Raw genomic sequence first — 19,708 nt, forward strand, 5'->3', positions numbered from 1 at the left:
AAAAATGGTGACTCAATATGTAATGATTTTTTATTTTTTTATTTTCAGCACCCAAACTGAAAGGTCGTCCTCGTAGAAAACGAAAGAGATTAAGTAGTCAAACTCCATCACCTGAAGAATCAGAAGATTCTGAATCTGAGTCTTCCGTGCAGTCAACTAATTCGTCATCATCTAATAACAATAACAACAACAACAACAACAATAATAACAATAATAATCTTAATAATAAGGTATTGTTGCAATTTTATATTAATCTAGGTGATAGCAAATTATATTTGTAAATATTAAGTATTTGTAACTGTCTTACCCTACACAGTATTATTTTGGGAATAATAAGCTAAGAGATATGTCCAGTAGAACAAATTGCCTATGTCATTGAATCTTCAGACTCTAATTCAGTCCAGGTTACTGATGGACAAAGTATAGAACTGGTATCTAAGAAGTATCATGGAAAATGTGTAGCTATAACTTGGTTTGTTGTGTGATATGCTGATGTAATGGCCTCTTGTAGGTGGTTAATTGGCAACAAAATTTTTGAGAGATGGATAAAGGGTTTTATGATTGATATTCAGAATAATGTGATTCCTTAATTAATCTGTAGAAAGTGTTTAATCAAAGGCAGTTGTTGTTGGCGACCTCTACAGTATGTATGGTTTAAGCATATCATCAGCTTTTTACTTCTCTTTCACTGCACAAGTACACCATCAGAAATAATTATTGAAGATTGTGCCACTATACGTTTTATTAACTTGGGTTTATTAGATAAATGAGTTATTTTTTTTTTTAATCTCTGTTCATTTTAGAATCACCAGAGTACAGGGTAAGTTGAAACAGTAGATTAATCCATCAGATTAATCCAAACTGAAGTTATTTAATAAAAAAATAACTTTATTTAGAAAAATATCATACCTGTACAATTTGTGAATATTTAGTAATTAATATGTCCTCCTTTATTCTTAATCACTTCACGTACATGATTTGGCATCAATTAACAAGTGTACTACACATATTTTTTATTTCTTCATGAAATCATACTATATTATTGCTTTAATGAGGCTAATTTTTGTGGTATAATTAATTTTTGAGAGTCGTTTTTTGACCGCTGTGCAAAAATTTTCAATTAAGTTTTAGTCTGGGGAGTTACCGGGCCATGGGAGCTCTTTAATATTTCTACTTTTTTGGCAGTATGGTATGGCACTAAATCTTATTGGAATATTCCATTGCCATGTGGGAATTTTTTTTTGAAGGTTTTTTTGAACTGGCTGCTAATTCCTGATATAAGTCCACAGCAGATAATTTTGGATCAAATTTACTTTTTCTCACTAATAACCAACCGATCCTATGTGTGAGTTGTTTTTCTTTTACAGCAACATTTGCCTTTCCTTTGAGATGAAAAGGAACCAGTATCTTTAAATTGTTTTAAAATAGCATACACCGTCTATTCCAAAACCACACTCAGAAGCTATTTGTTGTGTCATACTGGTATGCTCAGAAAGAAAAAAATTTTGAAACACTTTCGTGGAGTTATGTTCATCATTATATATTCAAGACACACAGAACAAAAAACACAAGATATGATTTCAAATAAACTTTCATAAAATACTATTTGTAACTTGAAAATTGCTAAATAACCAAAGAACAATAATCTCACATTACACAGATAACATAAAGAATAGGTGTGGTCAAGCCACAACGTGGTCAAGATTAGCCACAACGTAAAAATAAACTAAAAATTCCTATGTTCAGATTAATTTGCATGCTACTGCAGTAGAATTTTTATTGCTGATTTGTTCTTCCAACCCTTAACAGACCTTCTTCTGATGGTGGATTAAAAAATAAAACAAACTTTTATAGTTATCCTACATCCCTAACAAATTGTTAGGGATGTAGGATGTAGGGGGTATACCGAAATGAAACGACTAGCACTAGATAGGGAATCTTGGAAAATTGCATCAAACCAGTCAAATGACTGAAGACCAAAAAAAAAAAATTATAGTTATTTTGAAGTAATGGACATAGATGTATGCTTTTTTTAAAACCAACTTTTGGTTTTGTAACCAATTTTTATTGTTTCTCTTTCTTTATACACAGGTGTGATAAAAATATTTACTTATTCTCTGTTAATACTCTCCTTCAAAATAGTCTCCCAGAGATGTGACACAATTCTGTCAGCATTTCTTCCATTCCTCAAAACATTTGTTGAAGGTAGTTTTAGGTATAGCCTTAACCGATTTTTAACTCAACGATTTTTTCTTTATTTTATCATTCATCCTTTTATTTCATCAGTAATTGCCCTTTTAATATTCTCTTAATCAGTGGGTACAAGGAAAAATTGCAGGATGCTATGGCTGGATAGTACAGAGGCTGCAACATCAGTGTGTTTAATTTTTGGCTAAATAATCACAGATTAATTATGAAGTGTGAGCTGTAGCATCATTGTAGTGCAAAATCCAAGAATTGTTTGCCCATATTTGTGGTTGTTTTCATTTTCTTTGGATTGCTTTGCGTAAATGGCATAAAATTGCTAAATAATACTTATTGCTGACTTTGGAGTCTAGTGGCTAGAATATATAATAGGTGACACTATTGTAAACAAAATAAATTGTAAGTAGAATCTTAACATTCGATTGAACTTGGCATACTTTTTTCAGTCTTGGTTCTTTAGGAAGCTTCTATTGGGATGATTGGGCCTTCGTTTCAAAATTGTAATTGTACACCCATATTTAGTCACCTGTTATGACACATTTGAGCAATTCTGATTCATTAGCGGTATCAGCTACCAAGATGTTGCTTTTGTTTAAAATTGAATAGTTTGGAACAAATTTTGCTGCTACCCTTTACATACCCAAAATATCAGTCAAAATTGTTTCACCCAAGATGTTTCCACTCTTCAGCATCTTCTGTAATAATGATTCAGCGATTATTGATTACAATGTCCTTCGTTTTGTCAACATTTTCATTGGTTATTGATGTGTTAGGACATCCAACTTATCTTCAACATCTTCACGGACTTCTTGAAACCGTTTGTTCGACTCCTTACTTTATAAATTTAAGTCCACACTAAAACCTGTTTCTAACATCTTCACCACTTCACTAAACTTGATTTGATTACGTTGTTAAAACAAGATTTAATTTAATGTAAATCCTTTGTCCCGTTTTTTAAATAAAATAAATTCCCATTCATATTAAAATACATCCTACATACTCAGCTACCAAATTTGAATTATGAGTAATAATACTGGAAATATTGATGTATAAGTTGTGGTTATTAAATAACATGCTGCCACAGAACTGCGCACGTGCCAATTCGTATGATTGACAGCTGTGTAGCGTGAAGCCTTCTCTTTCAATTGTTGCCACTCCAGTTTCTGTAGACATATTAGTCTGGGTATGACCTTCATTTGGATAACATCGGTTTTTTTGTTTTGCCGAAAAAATGATAAGTGTTTTATTAGAGCAAAGAATTGTCGTGAAATTTCATATGAAACTTAGAAAAACTACTACTGAAACTTATCTTTTATTAAAAAGAGTATATGATAATGAATATGTATTGCATGCATGGATTTTTGAGTGGTTTAAGCGTTTTCAAGATGGTTGAGGTGTTGAAGATGATGTTCGTCTGGGTTACCCTTCCACGTCAAAAACAGATGAAAATATTGAACAAATTGGTATTCTGATCTGATCTGACCATCGGTTAACTATTCATGTGATTACTGAAACTGTAGGAATTAACAAAGAATGCGTAAGGCAAATTTCACATAACAATTTTAACATGCAAAATGTTGCCTAAAATTCTCATAATTGAACAAAAAGATGCTCGTGAAAATGTTTGTTCTGACACTTTGAATGCTACTGAAAATGACCCAAACTTCTTGGAAAGAGTGATAACATGTGATGAATCATGGTTTTTCACTTATGATCCAGAAACTAAGCATCAATTCATGCATTGGAAGACTCCAACTTTGAGAGCTAAAAAAGCTCCAATGAGCAAATCAAAATTCAAAGCGATGATGATTTATTTTTTTTATATTTATGGGATTGTGTATCTTCACTGGGTTCCTGAAATTCAGATTATTATTCAGTATTACTACCTTGAGGTCCTTGCTCACCCCTGTGAAAAAATAAGAAAAAAGCAACTCGAATTGTGGAAGAACAGTCATGGATTCTTCATCAGAACTCACACTGCATTGTCTGTCAAGACATTTCTAGCAAAGTATAACCCAATGTTAGACCATCTGCCTTATTCTCTTCACCTAGCACCATGTGACTTTTATCTATTCCGTAACGTCAAATCTGCATTAAAAGGAACAAGATTTCAGACCGTTGAAGCTGTGAAAGAAAAAGCAGCACACGTCATGAAAGAGCGCACAGAAGACTTCCAGCACTGTTTCGAACAGTGGAAATTTGCATGAAGCATTGTAGAGATAGAGGAGGAGGTGTGTATATTGAAAGGGATAACTAAATATGTATAAATTTAAAATAAAATATTCTACAGCATTAGTCTCGTTATTTAATAGCCACACCTCATATATTATACAGTCCTGCTGTCGCATAGGATAAAGACTGACCTCAGTTGAGAAGGCATTAAAAAGTCAGAATTAAATAATTCTCATTTTTTTCCACACCTCCTATTTTAGAATTTGTCAGAGGGACTTGAATTTGTCAAGATTGTTGAGTTGTTAGAATAGTTATCAGGATATTGATTTTGTATTGTAATAAAAATAGCTGTGGTGAAAGCTTGATTGTGGTAATTCATTTTGGTTGTGTGAACCAGATTATTTTACTTTTTACATACTTTTATAGTTTTTGGTTTTCTGTATATCTTCTTTTTAATGAAAAATTTATGTGTTTTTCCTTTGCTTGGTAAATTTCTTTTCTTATTTTTATTTCATTTTCATCTTTTATCGCCGCATAGGAACACTTTAGTCATTTCATTACCCAAGTCTCTTCAAAAGGAGTGTTCGAACCTTGCAGTCCCTCCAGTACTTTTTCATATGTTCTGATCTCCATGCCCTTTTTGGTGTTGAAACTGTTTGTATTGTGAGTTTCTTTCTTATAAGTGTGAAGCAAGTATTTTTGTTTGATTTCTTTGTTTAATTTTATCTTGTCTGTGGTGTCTTCTGGTGTAAGGCCAATTTCCTTCAGATCTTCTCTTATTTCCCTGATCCATATGCGTCCTGAGACATATACGTATGTTGGTGTTTTTCGAGTTGAGATTGTACTTCATCAGCTGTTTCATAAGTCTCAAATCTTGCATCCTCATGATGTGTCCAAAGAATCCTGATGTCCTCTTCAACATGGTATCAATGATGGTTTCTTAACTCTTTGTACACGACTGTTGGGCGTGATCCACCACTGCCAGTCTTTCTGGTACTTTTTGTTGATGCAGGTTCTTCCAATTCTTCTTTTGATTTTCTGGAGTCTGTCGGTCTTTGTTCATTCAGGTGGAAGAGTGTTTCTGCTGTTTCCAGTTTTATAACTGTGCTGTAGTGTCTTATTTCTGTGTTTATGGATAGAAATTTTTACTGTAGGTGTACCAGGTATCTTCCTTGATAGGAAGATAATTGTTTAACATGATTTTTGAGGATGGTATTTATGATCTGGTCGAGTAGTTCTCAGAACTTTTCTGTTTCTTTATGATCTTTTGGAAATTTTTTTTCATTATAGAGGCGCGGGTAGGGATGGGCATTTATTATGGTGTCGATTTTATTTTATGCTTTTAGGGTGAGTATTGATATTGTTGGGAATTGTGAATTCGTGAACACAGTTTGTTATTTTGAGGCTGACCAAAATGCATGTTCCAAACTGTAAGACACTTTTCATCACTCTTCCCATGTATACCTTTTCAGAGCCTATATCCTTGAGATTCCATGGCATCCTGGTCAGTGTTTCTTATTTTCTGCAGTTTCATGATGAAAATTTTGTGTTGATCCATTAGGTTGGTTGTTAATTTTAGTTTAACAGGTTGCATGAGTGAGTTTATATTGCATGTGGAAATGTAGGTGATTTGCTTTGGCTTGATTTTGGATTTTGTACTGCCCTTATTCATGTGTGTTGTGGTAAAGCATTCCAGTGCTTCTGATTGCATGTTGTCTTCTAAGTGGCAGCCCGTATCTGAGTGCTATCTTCTCTGAACTTTGGTGTTGGTTGGTTCAACCAATGGAGTATTCCTTACAAGACCTTTCATGATTGACTGTCAAGGAGTCATCTGTAGTGGGACTAGGTCCTGAATTAGAACTCTGAATGTGATTTAGTGAGGTAATAGTGGAGTATGACTTGATAGATGAAGGTTGTTTAGATTCATTTCACTGGATAAATTTCTCCTATTTGTTTGGGGATATCCAGGTGCACCTTGTGGAGGCTCGATCTGACTTTTGTTATGGTTGTTATTTTGGAGAAAAGTTTAAACACTTGATCCTAAACATAATGCCCTTTTATTTTTTAAATATATTCATATTATAATGTTCATGATTTCATGTTTAATTACTGAATAATAGTTCAAAATTGTGTTTAATTATGAGCAGTATTGAAAGAGATTTTATCGTTTGTATTCATGCATTATGTTTCATTAATTGTGTTTTTTTATGAATTTATTGGATATATATTTTTTGCCAATCGTGTAAAAACTTATAGTCCACTATACTGATGATATTTGTTAGTGTATGTTCCGTCTGAAGGTTGCAATGAGCGGCCTTAGAGAAAAGGATGGAGCTACTGCACAATACATAGATGTAAAGAAGATAGAATATCGTTGCTAAGTATTCTTGTTTTATTTCAATGTGTCAAGCTTTTTAAAATATATTTCTTATATTTATCTTTGTTAACATTGTCATTAAATAAAATTATTATATAAAAGACTGTATTCAACAACCAGCAAATAATATGAAAACGCTGTCTTTCATCTCTACAGTTTTGTAATAATATTTACTTGGAAGGATCCCATGCTTTGTTATGAGGTGCAGAATTATATTCTTTTTATTCTACATCTGAGTTATTGTGTCTATATTTATTTCTATAATGTTCTTTGTAAAGATAAATAATTTAATTCTGAATATTTTTTTTATAAATACTGGTAATGAAACAAATGTAAATGTAAAAAAAAATATTTTAACATAGATATAAAATGAATTATAAGCACAAAATAATTTAATTTGGTAATTAATAAAATTATATGAAAAAATAATAAATTATAGTAAATGTTTTCTTTTTACTTTTCAATTGGTGCTTAATTTCCCTATTCCTTTGCCCATCATTATAGTAGAAGATCACCCAGTGCCATTCTAAAAATGCATAACTTTTCTTGGTTAGTAGGTATACCAATGCTTGGTATACTCGGAATTTCAAATTTGATTGAATACTGAATGATTCAACTATGTAAATAAAATTTTCAGCATTGAGAATAATTTCTCATTAGTAAGATTTGGATGAAGTTTGAATAAATGGGATTTTATTGTTTATTAAAAGTTACTTTATAGTAAAATATTTCTATTAACTTATAAGTGCTGGTAACTTTTAAAATAATGTTGCTATTTTTATATGTTATATGTTACAGGGTAAGATCAGTTTACCATTAAATAGAAATAGGAATGGACTTCAAGTTACTTTAAGTCCTAGACGCAGTGCAAGAGCTGCTGGTGTTACCGTTCAAGAGAAAGAATTTCTTACAAAGTTGCACACTTTCATGAAAAGTAGACAAACACCTATTAATAGAGTGCCTACCATAGGATTCAAAGAGAGTAAGTAAATAATTTTTTGATTATTTTAAACAATTTATTAATTATAAAATGTTGCTAATAAGATTAATTTTAATATTATTTTGTTTTACATTCTCTTATACTAACTTAGCTTACTTCACAAATGTTAATAATTATAAAAATTTGGTGTTAAAGGATGGTATTTATCCTTTATATATATATATATATATTCTTCTAAAGTCAATACCCATATTCCTTTGTACTAATATATAAATAATAAACCAAATTGATCCACCTAAGTACAGAAATTAAGTACTGTAATACTGAAATAAGGTGCTGTAACATTGGCTGACTAAATTACATGTTGCTTTTAATTCCAGTTATTCATTTATTTAATTTTTACTAAATTGATGTCATATTTTATATATGCAGCAGGTTACTGCAATTGTAGTGCGAGCGTTTTAGCATCATGCTGCGATTTATGGCCTACTGGATGTAGTTTTTAATTTTTAACTTCTATATTTATTTATTTTTTTAAATTGTTAATTTTTTTTAAATATAAAAAAGAAAAAGATTAATTTTGATAAATTAGAATGTATGTAAGTATGGTTTGATACAAACAGTTTAAAATATAATAAATAGAACTGAGGATGTGGGTTTCCACAAAAATGTTTTTTTTTAAATATGAAATAAGGTAAGTGTCATCTTATTTAATGTATATTTCCATACTATATTTGGTTTATAATTTATATATATATATTTATAGATTTTCTTGGGATCCTGCATCTTAAGTTGGTATTGAATTTTATAAATACCTTAAACATATTCATTTTATAATTTGTGAATTTATCAAACACAATAAATTGACTATGAATATATTAAAAAATAGAATTCAAAAATCGATTATTAGAAATTAATATGGTAAGTTAGACTTATCTAATTATTGTGTTTTGGTGGTTTATATTTCATATAATATTAAATTTTATTGACACAGAGGTCAATGTATTAATGAATTATTTGAATTTCCAAAAATATATGTATATGTATAGTCGTAATGTTTGTTGTCTTCTTTAGTTCTCTCTTTTCATTTTAAAGTAAACTGTACTTAAAAAAATTGCTCATACATTGAAAATATTGTCATGTTAACATTTAGCAAGCAAGAAAATATCTGAACCTTAACATTTATATAGAGTAAAGGCAACATGATGGAGATTACGTGTTTACTAACATTAGACTCTTAGTTTCAAATAAAATTGGCCAAGAAATTAGTTTTATTCATCACAATAATGCATAATGTTTTTCTAATCTTAATAAAATGTTTCATTTTTTTGGTGTATTAATTTTATTTTTCTAAATGAATTTATTTAACCAAGCTAATTTGTAAACATTATTTATTTCTGATTAATATATATATATTTTTTTTTTAAATTAATTTTTGTTTAATGTAATTGATAGTGTGTAATGTAATTTTTTTTTTTTTTTTTTTTTTTTTTTTTTTTTTTTTTTTTTTTTTTTAGGGCGAAAAACGGTTGAACGTTATCATCGCCCGGAAAATAAATAAATAGATAAATAAATAAAAATAAAAATAAAAATAATTTAAGTTTTTTAGATTAAATTAAAACTTAAAACTACTATCACAGAAACAAAATCCGGAATGGGTGTAAAAGGCCCATTCTCGGATAACAAAAACACTAAAATGTAACTTAAAACTATGTTAAAAACTACCACATTAAAAATAAATAAAACTTAAAACTATGTTAAAATCTATCACATTAAAAATAAATAAAACTTAAAATTAAAAAAGGAGATAAAACTTAAAACTAATATCACAAAAATCTTACAACTAATATCACAGACGAATTTAAAAAACGAACAAAAAAAAACAAAAAAAATCCGATAGGGAGTGTAAAAGGCTCCCTACTCGGATAACAAAAACAATACATAGGACAATACATACAATTATGAAAGAATACATACTTATTAAATTTTTTGCATTAACCCTATACTACGTAAAAATATAAACATCCGGTTTAAAACCTCCTTATCGTTACGCAAGATACCACGGATGTTACTAGGAATTTTTAATTTACGACGCAATGCCGCATAACATATGCAGTCCACGAGTATGTGGCGCACAGTCACGCGGCAGTTGCATCTTGCGCATAGAGGTGGTTGTCCTCTTGTAAAGAGGTACTCGTGTGTAACTCTTGTGTGTCCTATCCGCAATCGACAGAGAACTACTTCCTCACGCCGGGGTTTTCTGTATGAGGAGTTCCATGGTAACACAGAATCTTTAATGTGACGGAGTTTATTATCAACGGTAGCTGTCCAATCACCTTGCCACCTTGTTCTTAATAATTGTTTTACATAGTTAATGAAATCAGAAGTAGCAACTCGGGTGGTGAAAGGAGGCTGGTTACATGCTTCTTTGGCAGCGGAATCTGCATGTTCATTACCTGGAATCCCTACGTGGCTAGGGACCCAGCAAAAACTTAATTCTGTGTTGTGATTATTCAACTCAGCGATTGCGTTGTAAATTTCAATGACGATAGGATGTTTGGAATAAAAGTTTTTTAAGGCTTGGAGAGCACTACACGAGTCACTGCAAATAAGAATTTTTCTATATTTAGGGTTAATGATGTTTAGAGCCTTATTTATAGCGTATAGTTCAGCGGTAAACACACTCGTAATACCGGGTAGACCAAACATATAAGTTCTCTCATTAACAACAAATGCACACCCAACTGAATCATTTTGTTTCGATCCATCAGTGTATACAACCGCGTCTGGTTTCATCTTGGAGAGAACACACTGAAACATTTGCTGAAAGACAATAGATGGTGTTGATTGCTTATTGTATGTGGCCAGGTCAAAATTAAAATTTATAAGGCTTATTCTCCACGGAGGATATGAGCAAGGATATATAGGAAAGAATGACGGTTTGTCAACATTTATATGCTGCAGCAGACGCCAGGTACGGATACCTACCGGTGCAGTACGACGTGGATGGTCCTCATACTTTCTTAGATTAGGATTTCTAAAGACTGACTCAAGAGCCGGGTGATTTGGTTGTCCTCTGAGACGAGCAAAATACGATAATAAAAGCTGGTCTCGTCTATCCCAAAGTGATGGTTCACCACAGTCTACAAGTAAGCTTGCGACAGGACTTGATCTAAACGCGCCTGTAGCAAGCCGAAGGAAAGCATGATGTACACTATCCAGCATTTTAAGCACGGTTTGACGAGCTGATGAGTAGGCCACACAACCGTAATCTAAACGGGAGCGAACAAAGGAATAGTAAAAATGTATCATACATGATCTATCGGCTCCCCACTTGGTGTTAGTAAGGACTCGCATCATATCTAAAATTTTGGAACATTTTGTTTTCAATTCTTTTAAATGTTTGACCCAAGTAAGACGACTATCAAAAATTAAACCTAAAAACTTAACGTAATTAGAGATAGTAATAGTCTCACCGTTCAGAAAAATTTGCGGAATAGAAGGGTTTCGTAGCCGAGAAAAAACTACACATTTTGTTTTTTCGGATGAAAATGTGAAACCAGTAATCCTGGACCAAGCTTCAAGGTGATATATAGTGTTCTGCAGTAGTCTCTCTGCTGTAGGTGCCGAACGGCTTGCAATGTAGATAGCAAAGTCGTCAGCGAATAGAGAGCATGAGACAGGAGCCTGAACACATTTGGTAATATCATTTATGGCTACAGAAAATAAGGTGGCACTTAATACACTACCTTGGGGCACTCCATTCTCCAAGATGACACTATCTGAGAGCGAATCATCTACACGAACACGAGCCGTTCGGTGATTTATGAATCCCCGGATAAAAGCAAGCATATTGCCCTTGATTCCCCATTTTTGGAGAGTGTTAAGAATACCACGTCGCCAGGCTGTATCATACGCCTTTTTTATATCAAAGAAGATAGCGACGAGGTGTTGCCGATTGAGGAAAGCGTTTTGTATGGCTGTTTCTAGTGACACTAAATGGTCAATGGAAGATCGTCCTTGTCGAAAACCACACTGTTCTGGAGATAGAAAGCCATGTTTCTCCAAGTACCATGTAAGTCTGCGGTTTACCATTCTCTCCATTATTTTACACAACACGCTTGTTAATGAAATAGGGCGATAGCTTGAGGGGTTCGTTTGGTCTTTACCAGGTTTTAGTACTGGTATAATAAATGCTTCTGACCAGCCAGGTGGGAAGACTTGTTCGGAGAATATACCGTTGAAAATATTCAAAAGTTGTTGTAGTGCCGAATTAGGAAGGTGTGAAAGCATGGAAAGGCGAATGTTGTCCGGTCCAGGGGAAGTGTCCCGTGAATTTTTAAGTGCATGTAACAATTCTTTAAATACGAATGGAGTGTTTAATTCACCAACCGAATCACCAATGTTTAACGACAACACCTCCATTTGTATCTTGTACCGTTGAAAATCGTTATTATATGATGAGGTGAGAGACACCGAGCGGAAAGATTTTGCTAGACTATTTGCCACTTCCGAGGATGATGAAAGGAGTTCTCCTTCATCAATAAGACCAAGAATAGATTGTTTCGGTGATCCGAAGATTGCACGAATTTTCTTCCATACAGTAGACGTGGAAGTAGTGCGTGAGATAGTGCTCACGTATTTCGTCCATGAATTCCTCTTAGCGTCCAAGAATACTCGACGGCACACCGCTCTAGCCCTGCGGTATAAATTTAGATGTTCTGTTGTGGGCCTACGATTAAATTTACGTAGTGCCTGCCGTCGATTCCTAATAGCAATTTTGCATTCATCGTTCCACCATGGAACGAAAGGACGTCTAGGATTACCCGATGTTTGTGGGATATATCTGTTGGCATTCTTAAGTATCATGGACGTAAAAGAAGAATATTGGTCGAGGATGTTCGCTCCATCGTCATACTGAGATTGGAATGCTTTACAGTATCCGTTCCAATCTGCCTTTTCAATAATCCATCTCCGTGGCATTCTTTTAATCTCGCAGTCTACACCGAAACTAATAATAATTGGTCTATGATCACTGCCGTGATAGTCATCACAAATCGACCAATTAAAATGAGGGAGTACATTCGGTGAGCATATGGAAAGATCAAGGTTAGATACAGCACCAGTTGATAAGGACATAAATGTGTGTGATCCATTATTCAGTAGGCAAAGGTCAAAATCTTGTCTCAATCTGTTTATCATATTTCCTCGAGTGGAGCAGAAGGTTGAGCCCCAGGAAATATGATGGGCATTGAAGTCTCCTACTATTAACGATGGAGATGGTATTTGTGTAAGGAGATTTGAGACATCTAAAGCACTGAACACAGTGTTCGGTGAGAGATACAGATTGCAGATATGCAATTTGAAGGGAATAGTGACCTTTACTGCAATAGCAGGAATGACAGTGGTTAGTTGAATTCTTGTAGCTGACACCCCATTCTTCATGAAAATCGCTACTCCACCACTCTCCCTACTGTCTACTAGGCAGTCGTATCTCTCGCAGAAGTAATGTAATTGACACCATCATTGAATTAATAAAGAAAATTTTGTAATTTAAAAAAAGATTAGTAAATTAGATCCTGCTGCTTAACACTACCATTGCCGGAGTTTGAATTATTAGCTAGTCGATACTTCATTTTTTCAATTTCTTCTCATTCAGGTTATTTCATCCAAGTATTGCTAAATCTTATCACTTCCATTGAATAAACCACTGAATTTTTAATTCAATTCTGTCATGTAAAGTTTTCTTTCAGAAATTAACAAATTTTATCCTAATTTTTGACAATCCTCTAATGTGTGTTTATTTTTGAGGATAAATATATTAACTGAACATTAATAAACTAAAATGAAAAAAATTTACTTGTAATTATTGTTCATTATTCTTTATTTTTATATGAATGCCTTATATAATACAATAATGAACATAGTCTTAAATAAGAATTGTGTTATTGTTTTAATTTATAAACATTTGAGCATATCAGTCTAAATCAACCTGTCTTCCTACATTTCATTGGTTTATAAGGAATAAAGAGCGGTTATTACCCAAAAGGCATTTAACCATTAAATGGGATTTTGTGTGATCTCTAGTTAGGAAAAGAGTGTCCTTTAACAGTTATGTAGGCATTAATGTAGCTGACCTGATCCCTATGCTGCTTGTCCTGCTTAAGTTAATTGCCACTTAAGTTAATATGCTGCTAAATAACTGCTTAAGTTAATATGCTGCTTAAGTTAATTGCCATTATTTTTTTATGTATATGATGTGGGTAGTCTATTCACTGGATATTTTTTAAGGTATAATTAATTATCTAAATGGTCTTAATTCCTATTTACCAATTAATATTTTAGATTGTTATTATTATGTGCACTTTTAATTAACTTGAATGTCTTTAATCTAAGAAAACATCTCATTAATATAATATAATTTTTTCATTGACTTTTCTTTTTATAAATTACACTTAAATAAGCAAATAAAAGTTACTTTGATGAATAGTATTAGAACTGATATGTGTACGTGTGTGTTTAGTTCAAAATAAATGTGTAATTTTATGTTTCTGTTTTTCTTTCCAGTTGACTTGTTCATGTTTTATAATAAAGTTAAACATTTAGGTGGTTATGATGCAGTTACAGCTAGTAGGTTATGGAAATATGTTTATGAAGAAATGGGAGGAGATCAGAATAGTACCAGTGCTGCCACCATATCAAGGAGACATTATGAAAAGTATGTTAGCCAACTTCTAATATTTAAAATGAATACAGTTGTAAATAAATTGCTTAGACTATTTGGATCGTAACATAATTATACAGGGAATATATAGATCATGTCAGGAATGGTAGGTTTATTGTTATGCAGAAAGCAATTAAGGACCAATCTTATATTTGGTAGGAAGAATCATAGAAAAACTTTAATCAGAGCAGCATTTCAAATTTAAAAAGGTTAAGTTAAAAAGAGAAGAGATTATAGTTCATACTATTGTATAAAAATAATTATTTTATGAAATAGTAATGATAAAAGCATTCTAAGTATACATTATTAAAGTTTGTGAACAATAAAGCAGCAATTTTAAAGGCACTAATTGCTAGTCTTATTTAAAAAACTCATTAACTTAGTAATATTATTTCTTGTATAAAGGATTATTTAGATTTAATTTTAAATTAACTGATCAGAAGATTGTTCAGATTGCTAGGTAGTTTTAGGTTCTTTCTCATAGACTGAGGTATTATGCTGTTAATGTGTTGTATGGTGAGTGCTTTATTTTTTAGGAATAATCTTTTTTAGCAAATTTTGCGCATTTAAAAAATATATATGCATGTAAATGTCAAGAGTTATTAATTTACTAAAAATTGGTCTACGTGAATTACATTTATTGATACCAAACAAAGATCTGGTTCCATTTTTGTATTCCAAAAATGCATTTAAGACATTTTCTTTTGTCTCTTAGATGGTAAAATATATAGTCATTATAAATGTTTAACAGTCATCCAAAGCTTAGCAGTCAATTAAGATGCTTCAGAACAAACCAGTGTGTAGTTTGATCTTTTTGTAAACAAGATAAATTTTGTCATCCTATGAAAATTTACAGACTACCAAAATTTTTGCCATTGGGGCCTCAGAAATACTATTTTTTTAATAAATGGGAATTTATTTTACCAAAGATAATAATAATATTATTTTATCTAACTGTAAGATTTTGATAATAAGGTTCTTAATTTTATGTTTGAATTCTTGTTGATATCGTTTTATAGTATTAAAGAAATTGGTTACAAGTTGATTCTGAATGATAATTGTTGCTAGTCTGATGAGATTTAATGTATCTTCATACTATTCAAATAAATACACATACCTGAAGCTGTGAAACATTTTTTTTTACCTTAAGCTGTGATACTCATGAATTAATTCACCAGAAGCTTACCAAGAAGTTACCACTTGGGAATATGAAAATTGAAATTTGTAGCATGTGTAAAATGCCTTACCAGACTGGGATTTGAACCCGGGATCTCCGGATAGAAGGCCAAGATGCTACTACTTTGCCACAATTGGCAAGTGTGGAAATATTGTTTATAATGAAATATTAATCTTTAAAATTGAAAACACTGGATTTTTCATAAAATTTCACTTTCATATAGAAATGTTCTCGATGAAAGAACCAAAATTAACTCCAAAAATTAAAATAGCATTTTGAAATTTTTGAAATATTAAGTCATATGTTTGAAAATTCCAGAGATATGTTCATAATTTTTTATAAGTGAGATTTTTCAATGAGGATGGGAGCAATGAACTATCAAAAACACCAATGCTGCTAATTGATATTGCAGTTGCTGTCATACTGAAGATTATTTCTTGCTTGACCTGCTGCATGAAAATAATATTACAGCATATTAATGTATGTATCTCTGATTATAAAATTGTGAGGTAGAGATGGCTGTACTGATTTTAGTCATTGACATTTTAAAACTGCCTATTCTTTTTTAAGATTTCTACAGAAATCCTCCATTTTTCTTGGTTAAAAAATTTCAAATAAAAAAAATAACAGTTGTCTATAATTTTACAGGTATTTAAGAAAAACATTATTTTGTGAAATTGTTGCTGTTAAGCACTAATTTGTTCCTAGGATTGCTAGTTCATATTAAGTTAAGAACTTCCTGTATTTAATCAAAATATTCTGTTACTAATACATACAACACATTATGCTATATTCTGTCCTTGTAACGCATGATCTGTGTAATTATTTGAACTGATTTCTTTATTAATTTCTTACAGATGCTTCATGAAGTATTTTTTGTGAAAGCAATATTTAAAAAAATTACCTTTGACAATATATTAATAAAACAAGTAGAGAGTATGCAACTAAAAAATTTTTACTACCAAAACTCCGATTTAATTGGTGTGAATTTGATTTTTATTTTTCTCTATCATTAGTTTTCTTATCTTAAACTTCTTTGTAAGCTTCTGTGGTGAATTAATTCATTAGTCTAAAACATTACATTTTTGTTAGTCTGTACACTTTCCAAGCAAGTTGTGACATTGCAGAGTTGTGACATTGCAGCAATCCTGTTGGATATATTAACAACGTGTAGTTATCATTATTAATCCTAAGTGTTAAGGTTTTATCTTACTTCAACCATAAAACAATAATTCTTTTTTGTTCATCTCACTTGAGCTTAATTACTTGATAATTGAAAGCTTTTACTAGTTCAAAATTGTTAATGATTCTAACATGTAGCAACTATTTTTCAGGTAAATTATATTAATTGTGAAGTAATTTTTACTAATATTTTCAGATTATTGTTACCTTATGAACGCCAATTTGGTGGGCAAAATTTATTAGCTATTAAAGGAAAACAGATAACTGATGTAGCATCATCAACTACTCCTGCTACAACTACTGGCACTACTACCATCACTACTACTACTACTTCTGCTACTGCTGTTACCACTACCGAAACACCCTCCACAGCTTCCATTGTATCTCCTTCTGTTACTATTACTCCAAGTGTTACAGCTACATTAGTACCTGTTCCACAACCACAAGATAAGGTTAGTGATGTTTATCGTATTTTTTTTTTTAGCATTATTAAATGGTAAGATATTAATTTTTTTGTGGTACTAAACGATTTTTGATGAAGTGGTTATATCACCTCAATTTTTTCAGAAAAAAAATAGATTCTAAATTGTCTGAAAAAAATATAGTCAAATATAAATATAATAAGTGTAAATTATAAGCCAAATATTGAAATGATTTTAAAGTATGGCATTTCATTTCCTTTTGTTTTGTCAGATTGTTATGTACTAGAGATAGTGTCTCTTAAAATTGCTTCTAAACAAATCAGATTGAAAAAAAAAAAAGAAATATGTTGCTAAATATACGAGGAACATTCAATAATTAAAGAGACAAATTGATGTAGAAAAAACTGTGTATTTTTACAAAATGAGATTTTTACTACTTCTCAACATAATCCCCACCAATATTAATACACTTGTCCCAACAATGAACTAGTTTTTTTATACCTTATGCAAAGAAGTCTTTTTCTTGTTGATTTAGCCACTTTCCCACAAATTCTTTGACTTCCTTGTTGCTGAAGTTTTTCCACGTAATGCCTCCTTAAGTGGACCAAACAAATTAAAATCCAAAGGAGCCAAATTTGGACTAGGGAGAATGTGGCATTATCTTAAAATCCATTTTTCCAATGGTTTCTGGGGTCAGATGGTCGGTGTTAGAGCAAGCATTATCATGTAGCAATATCACGCCTTTTCTTTGAGATCTGTGACATTTTCATTGCTGGCTTTACTTTTTTCACCAGCATGACTTGCATAGTCATGCTGGTGAAAATTTATTTATTGTATACTGATTTTCCAAATAATCACAAAAGACGTCATCTTGGTCATCCCAAAAGACGATCAACATGACTTTTCCTGCTGATGTTTGCGTTCTGAATTTTTTTCAGACAGGTGAGTTGGTGTGCTTCCATTCCATGTTTTGTCTTTTGGACTTTGGTTCAAAATGGTGAATGCAAGTTTCATCACACTTAAATTTTGTTTAGAAAAGGTGGTCATTTTCCCTTTCATAGCATTCTTTCAAGTCTCTACATACTTTGAGTTTTGTTTCCTTGTGTTGTTGCGTTAACTCTTTCGAGACCCACTTTGCACTTGTTTTGCTGTACTTGAGCTTATTACTGATAACTTTATGAACCAACACTTATGATGCCAACACTTACTGCGGCTGTTTTTGCTATATGTTGAACTGTAATACGTTGTTCTTCACGAATAATGTCATCAATGCAGGTTTCAAGCGAAATAGTTGACATTTCAACTGGCCAGCCAGGACATTGCTTGTCAGTCACTTAGGTTCTACCATTATTGAACTGTTCTACCCACTTATAAAAATTTCCGCAGTTCATACAGCTTTCAATATACTGTAAAGTCATTCAAGAAAAGATTTTAGCCGGTTTTTCACCTTCAGAAAGCAAAAAATCAGATCACTGAACGTTGTACAACTAATGTAGAAACTTCAAGCAAACACACCATCGTTAAATGCAATATTGAGGTTATAAAGAAAATAATTTTTATCTAATTTAAATTTTTATCAGCTGTTCTCAGCTCATCCCAGTGATGCCAGCCTAAAGTCATGAAAGTACAAAACCTGTAAACTGTTTCATTTCTACATCAATTTGTCTCTAATTATTGAATGTCCCCCATAGAAGATTTTTGTTTTGTTTGTCACCTACTGTTATTTTAATTAAAATTAAAATAATATCCAGGTTTAATGTAGTCTGTACATATCTTTTACTGAAAATTAAACTACCACTTTTCTTGGAATTTAGAACGCCATGATTGAGTCACTAAATTTAATTAGTGCTATTCCCCACTTAAAAAAAAGAAAGAAAAATAGATATATCAGCATTGTAATATTGCCAACCCAAATCAATGCCCATTCCTGTTCTTAGGTAACCTTAGTTGTCTAAGGAAACTATGTTAAATAGAATTGTTGCCACTTCTATATTTTCCTTAGTATTATGATTCTATCTCCTGAGATGTTGCAAGTATAATAAACCCCCTAATTTTTAAAAAATAAAGCTTTTTCATATTATCATTTTGCTTAAATATGATTATTAGATTAGAATGGATGAAATAACTCGTGAGATTACGAGTTCTAACCATTTGAAATAGTGTTTTATGTTTTACAATTTATTGCGTAATTAATTTTAATTTGATTTATGTTTAGGATAAAAAGAGTGTTGGGCTCTCTAATAAACCTGGGTCATTACATGGAGTACGACTTAAACCTGACAAACCTAATAATAATTCAAATAAACCCAGCACTCCAGGAGAAGCAAAAAGTGGTGGTAAGGAGAATATACCAGTTAGAACTAGTACACCTTCAGCACCTGTAAAACAACAACAACAACCGCCATTGATGACTGAATTTATTGATCTTGTATCAGATGATTCACTGTCACCTAGCAAGGTAAAAAAAAAGTCATACTTGTATAGCCAAACTTAATAAATCTTCACCTAA

At 31.8% G+C, this 19,708-nt stretch overlaps 1 protein-coding gene across 1 annotated transcript in view; it reads left to right on the top strand.

Annotated features, from left to right (window-relative positions):
• LOC142325115 (uncharacterized) overlaps positions 1-19,708 on the top strand; it is a 231,613-nt gene that overhangs the window by 208,804 nt on the left and 3,101 nt on the right. Inside the window, exons 4-8 of the mRNA XM_075366468.1 lie at positions 49-230; positions 7,553-7,736; positions 14,262-14,412; positions 16,974-17,229; positions 19,415-19,657. Of these exons, the coding sequence (XP_075222583.1) occupies positions 49-230; positions 7,553-7,736; positions 14,262-14,412; positions 16,974-17,229; positions 19,415-19,657 (1,016 nt within the window). The remainder of the gene's footprint in view (positions 1-48; positions 231-7,552; positions 7,737-14,261; positions 14,413-16,973; positions 17,230-19,414; positions 19,658-19,708) is intronic.

The sequence above is a fragment of the Lycorma delicatula genome, chromosome 5 (genome assembly GCF_047948215.1).
Source record: "Lycorma delicatula isolate Av1 chromosome 5, ASM4794821v1, whole genome shotgun sequence".
Lineage (NCBI taxonomy): Eukaryota > Metazoa > Arthropoda > Insecta > Hemiptera > Fulgoridae > Lycorma > Lycorma delicatula.